This window comes from Trachemys scripta, chromosome 23 (assembly GCF_013100865.1).
Source record: "Trachemys scripta elegans isolate TJP31775 chromosome 23, CAS_Tse_1.0, whole genome shotgun sequence".
Classification (NCBI taxonomy): Eukaryota; Metazoa; Chordata; order Testudines; family Emydidae; genus Trachemys; species Trachemys scripta.
This window is the reverse complement of record NC_048320.1, coordinates 13,869,819-13,876,443: the sequence shown is the minus strand read 5'-3', so window position 1 is coordinate 13,876,443 and position 6,625 is coordinate 13,869,819. Positions and strand designations below refer to the sequence as shown.

Sequence of the window (6,625 nt, the reverse complement as noted above, 5' to 3'; positions counted from 1 at the left end):
ACTAACCTCTTTACATGAATGGTCACCATTGACTTAAATGCTAATTAGGAGAAATCATCCAATCCTGGCTAACACTATGCTGAGTTGGCAAAACAAAAATATTTTGCCATAGGTAGGAGGAATCCAGAAAGATACACCCTAATAATTTTGTATAAAAAGGTAAAGGAACTGCCTTCCCAAGACATTCTCTCACTCTACTTTGATGCCTTTGTTACACTTTAACAACTAATACCACCACTAAACCACTATGTCTCTTTGTATTGCTAGTGGATCCAGGAAGGTTTCCTCGTTTGGTGGAGGTGGTGGATCAGTCAGAGTATCCCGCATAGGAGGAAGCTTTGGTAGTGGGAGTGTATGTGGTTTGGCTGGGGGATCCGGTGTCGGATTAGGGAGTGGATTAGGAGGGGGAGCAGGTGGTAGCTTTGGTGGGGGCTTTAGTGGTGGTTTTGGTAATGTATCAGTTGGAGGAGGCTATGGAGATGGCTACTGCCGTAGCTCATTTGGGGGCTTGGGTAGTGGCTATGGTGGAGGCTTTAGTGGGGGCTTTGGTGGAGCTGATGGCAGCCTTCTGTCTGGTGGCGAAAAGGGAACCATGCAGAACCTTAATGACCGCCTAGCTAAATACCTGGATAAGGTGCGTGCTCTGGAGGAGGCAAATGCTGATCTTGAACATAAAATCCGGCAGTGGTATGAGAAACATGATCCTGCTGCTGCTGGATTACGCTATGACTACAGCAAATATTACCAGATAATTGAAGATCTTAAGAATCAGGTAATAAATAATTTTTCAGCACTTTACAATGGTATGCAGCTTGTAACCATATTGTGTGTTAAACTATAACTCACGAGCAGTGCATGAGTTATTACCAAATGAGAAATTCTGCTCAGAGTAATTTCAGACATTTATCATTTTCTGTTGACATTAAGAATACTTAAAGTAGTTGACTTTAAGATGTAATATTTCTACCAATGGATTTTTCACACACATTCTTGTTAATTTAATATTACTATAAAAGTATCTATTTTACTATTAAGCATGTTCAGTATTTTTACTGTTTATGTATGAAAATTAATTTGTTAACCTGGAAAGGAAATACTTAATTTTTAAAAAAGGGAAAGAAATCATATCTCCCTCTATGTTTAAACCATATATAAACAAATTATTTTTAAAATCTGCATTTTTCATTTTAGCCTCTAAATTTGCCCAGTGCTGCCTCAAAATTAAATGCAAAGGATATTTTCATAGTAGTCAGACAAATATTGCCTCTTTCCTTATCTATATTTCTATTTATCCAGATCATCTCTGCAACTATTGACAATGCCAAATTAGTCTTGCAGATTGACAACGCAAAGCTTGCTGTTGATGACTTCAGACTTAAGTGAGTTCCGTGAAAACCACAGTTAGTAATGATGGGGTAGTAACAACTTGGGCTACCTCACGACATTTGTTTTTAAAGCAGAACTCACCATTGTTTTCTGCTTACAAACGTATTAAAAGAAATATGAAGTACTATTCCAAAAATATTAACAATATTAAAATCAATTTTATAACTATAATATGTAATAGAGCTATATTTTTAATTTTAAGAACTATTAAAACGTTTGCCAAATCACAAAAAAAAGAATATAAAATAAACAGATAATAAAAATGCATTATTCTCGCATCTTCTCTAATGACATTCTGTTTTATTAATAACAAATATTTTTCTTGCAAGGAAAAATTAATTTTTCTTTCTTTCTGATCTGATTATATTCTCAAAATTCTCCTAACACTTTAAAGGTATGAAAATGAGCTGTTCCTTCACCAAAGTATTGAAGCTGACATTAATGGTCTGCGCAGAGTCCTAGATGACCTGACTATGACAAGATCCAACCTGGAAGCACAGCTTGAAAGCCTGACTGAGGAGCTAGTGTATCTTAAGAAGAACCATGAGGGAGTAAGATCTTTGCCTTCCTTTTGCAAATATAGGTCCCAGTCCAACTCCCACTGAAGTCAATGAGAGTCTTTCCATTTAAAAGTGAAATGATTTATGGGCAATTTACTATTTCAAAACATTCAGATTTTGACACTTAGTGATTTCAGTTATTTAATTTTTCCCTGCTTCTGCAATTGCAATATATTTAAAATTTTAAATCTCCTTGTCCTTCATTTAACCAGGAAATGAAAAGCTTCCAGCATGGCTCTACGGGTGAAGTGAATGTAGAAATTAATGCTACTCCAGGAGTTGATCTAACAAAGCTTCTTAATGAAATGAGAGCTCAGTATGAATACCTTGCTGAGCAAAATCGTAAGGAGGCCGAAGAACAATTTAATAAAATGGTAAAAATATGATTGATAAATTATCTGAAAGCATATTCAAATCCAAAGATTTGTTTTATCACACTTTATTCACTATATTGTATTATGACTTTTCCCCAGAGTCAACAGCTGCAGCAACAAATCTCTGATGATGCTGGTGCAGCAGACTCAGCCAGGCATGAAATAACTGAGATCAAACGTACTCTCCAAACTCTGGACATTGAGCTACAATCCCTTCTGGCCAAGGTCTGTAATAGCTGCCACTTAAGGTAGCCTTTATAATTCAAAATTCTTATTAAAAACATTTACAGTATGCATAATAGCTTTATCCACTAGTTCAGCATTATGTAAGGGCATATTTGCATTTACTATATAATTGTTTCTAATATAGACATGTGTTTTGATAGCTCTCCTTAGTCTAAGCCCAAAGAAACAACTGTAATTCTAAATTAAATACTATAGAGAATGAAGAATGGTGAGTTTGACTAGTTAGAAAGAATAATCAAAATAAACAGATTTGTTTTGAACAGTCTCAAAAACACTTTATAAAGTTTTGTAATAGACATGGCTTCGAAAGAGGCATTCCAGCAATATTCCACCTTCATTACACACATGCCAGTTTATCCACTTTCAATGGAACTTTTTTTTTGGCAAGAATCCAGTATGGAATATGGCCCACTGCCTTTTAAGTAACTGTAAAATGACTGAATATGTGTTTGGGGAATGCTGAATATTCAATAATCCCCTGGTGGCCTATTCAGTATTTTAATATTTACATATGATAAACCATTAATGTAAATAAAAAACAACAGGGTATTAAAATTAATGCCATCCAGCATTTTGGCATCAAGTTGTTTTATCATGTTCTATCAGTGACTATATTTTTCATTCATTCTGATCTGTGAAAAGACTACATCGAAAGGCTCTTATGGATTTCTTCAGAAGAGCAGCCAATAGCCAAACTACTTATCTCCAACATCTCGCCAATAAGAACAAATATGAATTCCTTTCAAACACCTCTATAGCAAATAATCATGCACCAAACAAATTAAATTCTTATATTCCCACTTTGACCTTTCATTTGTTTTCATAAGTTTAACATACAAGTACAATTGTTTTACATGCATATCCAATTAATTTAATAGATTTTACTTTGCATTGTTTGAGAAAAGTGTTACAGAAGAAGTGGTGTATATAGCAATAAAACACTATAAAACTAGTAATATAAAACTAGAAAACTATAGTGAGAAAGAGAGAAGAGAAAGGAAAAATTATTCCAGAGAATAATTTTCAACATAAAAACTAGTGGTATTGAAAACTGATAGAGAAAAAAATGTAATGTTCGTTCGATGTAAGTGTTATGACTCGGAAAATAATTTTTTCTACTTGTCTGGTATAAATTATTTTCACTGTTAAAGAACTTTTTCCTTGTCTGTAATCAAGCATTTCAGCTTAATCAGTAACATGCCATTGTTATGCACTGACAGAAATGCTCCCTTGAAGGCACCTTGGCAGAAATTGAAGGAAACTACAGTTGTCAGCTTTCACAAATACAGCTTCAGATTAGCAATCTGGAGGAACAATTAAAGCAGATCAGATCTGAAATGGAATGCCAGAATGCAGAATATGAACAGCTCCTGGGCATCAAGACACGTCTAGAGATGGAGATTGAGACCTATAGGCGACTGCTCAATGGAGGAGGGTAAGCAAACAGCCTGAAGAAAAAACTTATTTCAGTTAGATGAATTTATTTTGAAAAACAGAACACTAGACATAAGAAATAAACATCAATATAGTTTATTCCATGTTCTGTGCGTATAGGGATAAATCCTGTAAGGTGCAGATCATTCCAGTTAAGTGCTTAACTACCTGTAATTCCACTGACTTCAGTGGAAGCTGAGGGCCTTCATAACCTTGCATGAGAGCTGAACACCATGCAGGACTGAGCCCACATTTCAAACAGGACCCATAGAAAGCCTCCTCTTTTTCAAGAGGAGGATTTTTTATTCTCAATTACACTATAAATCTGACCTGCAATGTGATGAGTCAGGGTGCTCTTCAATGTGATTTGAAGTCATTGAGAGATTAAAAGTTTTGGACTCTGTATGTATTTTGTCTAAATAATATTTACTAAGAAGGATATTTCTTTCTTAGTAGCACATTTCATTAAATGTTCTTCAGAAATAAAAATATTTGTAAGGCTCTGTTGTGGGATGCAAGGACCTAATTCAACACACTTTGAAGTCAGTCAGAGCCTTGCAATGCTCACTGAAACAGACCTAAGTGTACTGAAAATAAATTGCTGTATCAGTTCTCTGTTCTGTCTCAGCAGCTGCAAATATTATAGAACTGTACATTATGTGCAGCTGCAAATACCTGAAAATGACTCCAGTTAACAGAATATCCACCACAGAAAAATTTTCATTTGATCGATCAAGGATAAAAGAGCAGTTTGATCTTACATCTGTATTTGATAAACGATTTTATTTAATCTTTATCCTGTAAAGCATTTTGGTGGAATCAATTATTCACCTTTTTGTTTGGCATCAAAAAAATGCATTCAGATGTATATGGTACATAGCAGTTCCAATCACTTACAAAACTGATTGCCTGCCTTGCTGTTTCTGGAAAGATAGCAATAAACTTGCTTTTAAATCCAGTATTCTCATCGACTCTCAAAATAATTATATTTTCTTAGAATTCCAACAGTACTGTAAGATAACTAATGATTATTTATTATTTTTAACAGCGGCTTTAGATCTGGTGGTTATGAATATCAAGAATCAAGAGTTCAAATCAAAGGTAATTAAAATAAGTTAACAACAAAGAGTCTGGTGGCACCTTAAAGACTAACAGATTTATTTGGGCATAAGCTTTCGTGAGTAAAAAAAAAAAAAGTTGCATCCGAAGAAGTGAGGTTTTTACTCACGAAAGCTTATGCCCAAATAAATCTGTTAGTCTTTAAGGTGCCACCAGACTCTTTGTTGTTTTTGTAGATACAGACTAACACGGCTACCCCCTGATACTTAAAATAAGTTACTGTTTTTATTTTCAAGTGTGTCTTTGAACTACAAGGATGTAGGACTGCACTTTTTAAAATCAAACAGCATTACCTCTGCCAGTAAAGAACTCTTCAGATCTTGGTAACAAAATATTTGTTTAAGTAATTACTTATTGAAGACCTGATCCAATCCCCACTGAAGTCAATGGAAAGTTTCCCATTGTCCTCACTGGGCACTGAATCAGGCCCCAATTCTTTATACTATATAAGGCTTTAATCCTACAAAGTGCTAAGCACTTCCTGTGAAGTGCTAGGAACCTTCAACTCCCACTGAGGTCAGAGGAGACATAAAGCAACCCAGAGGATTGAGCCTGAAATGGTGAAATAAAATTAGTAATTCATTATAAAGAAAAAAAGCCTCAAAAATTTTAATTTACATCACTATCTATCAAAGTTACGATTTCAACCTCTTTTTCATGTTTGAGGTAACGTTCTGCTGCACTATGCATTTCAGCAAATTGACAACGATCTTATATATATATAATTTTTGCCATGAAAGTTTATACTGTCATAAGGCATACTGTCCTATGTTTATTTAACTGGACCATAACTTTTTACTTTATTTGATTCTTTATTTTAATATCTTGAATGGATAATACTATTAATATTTTATCTTTAGAACCATCTAAAACTAGAGTGGTCAAGACAATTGTTGAAGAGCTGGTGGATGGCAAAATAATCTCATCAAAAGTCCAGTCAGTTGAAGAAAGGCCAACTAAATAAGCAACATGAAAATGGAACAGAGGATCCTCTTATATGTACCTATAGACAGATCCAAAAACAAAGAAGTGTTCTGGACAAATGTAGAATTTTAAGTGGCTTAAGAGTTTCCCATCTTAAAAATAAGGGTTCTAGTATCTGCTTTCTCTTCTCACTTCACTGAGCTGTAGTCTTTTATGGGTGCTAAAAAGTACATTCTATTTACTGCTGTTTTTCAATAAATTTTTTAACTGTTGCACATTATTTTTGCATTAGCCCTGATTATTTTTAACTTTGAAAATCCTCCCTTGTTCAACACGGAAGACTTCCTAAATAAACTGTGGTTTTACCGCCCTATGTTTTATATGTGATATACAAAAGCTGTTAGCAATTAATTACTAATTATTATTACACAGACTATAACCCAAACATTCATATAGGTAGACTGAATCATGACTTTTTACAATGAGAAACAATAACAGAGTTAAACTTTCAGAGCCTAGAAACATTTATTTAAATCAATAACAGTTACGCACATGGGTGCTTTTGAAAATTCCATTAGGTAC

At 34.3% G+C, this 6,625-nt stretch overlaps 1 protein-coding gene across 2 annotated transcripts; it reads left to right on the top strand.

Moving 5' to 3' along the window:
• The first annotated feature begins 224 nt into the window (after window positions 1-224).
• KRT24 (keratin 24) lies at window positions 225-6,170 on the top strand. 2 transcript variants are annotated; one of them, XM_034756136.1, is made up of 9 exons: window positions 225-772; window positions 1,297-1,379; window positions 1,781-1,937; window positions 2,159-2,320; window positions 2,420-2,545; window positions 3,787-4,001; window positions 5,049-5,101; window positions 5,407-5,446; window positions 5,951-6,170. In XM_034756136.1, the coding sequence occupies exons 1-9, from the start codon at window positions 248-250 to the stop codon at window positions 6,081-6,083; spliced, it is 1,494 nt and encodes a 497-aa protein (XP_034612027.1). In that variant the 5' UTR covers window positions 225-247; the 3' UTR covers window positions 6,084-6,170. The 2 variants fall into 2 exon arrangements, with proteins under 2 accessions (XP_034612027.1, XP_034612028.1); XM_034756137.1 differs by lacking the exon at window positions 5,407-5,446 and having other exon boundaries at window positions 5,980-6,170.
• The last annotated feature ends 455 nt before the right edge of the window (window positions 6,171-6,625 follow it).

Excerpts from the sequence above, each read along its gene's own strand:
- KRT24 (XM_034756136.1), top strand. The coding sequence starts at position 248 with ATGTCTCTTTGTATTGCTAGTGGATCCAGGAAGGTTTCCTCGTTTGGT. Across the intron at positions 1,938-2,158 it reads TTAAGAAGAACCATGAGGGA|GAAATGAAAAGCTTCCAGCA; the intron begins GTAAGATCTTTG and ends TCATTTAACCAG. Across the intron at positions 5,447-5,950 it reads AACTCTTCAGATCTTGGTAA|GGATAATACTATTAATATTT; the intron begins CAAAATATTTGT and ends AATATCTTGAAT.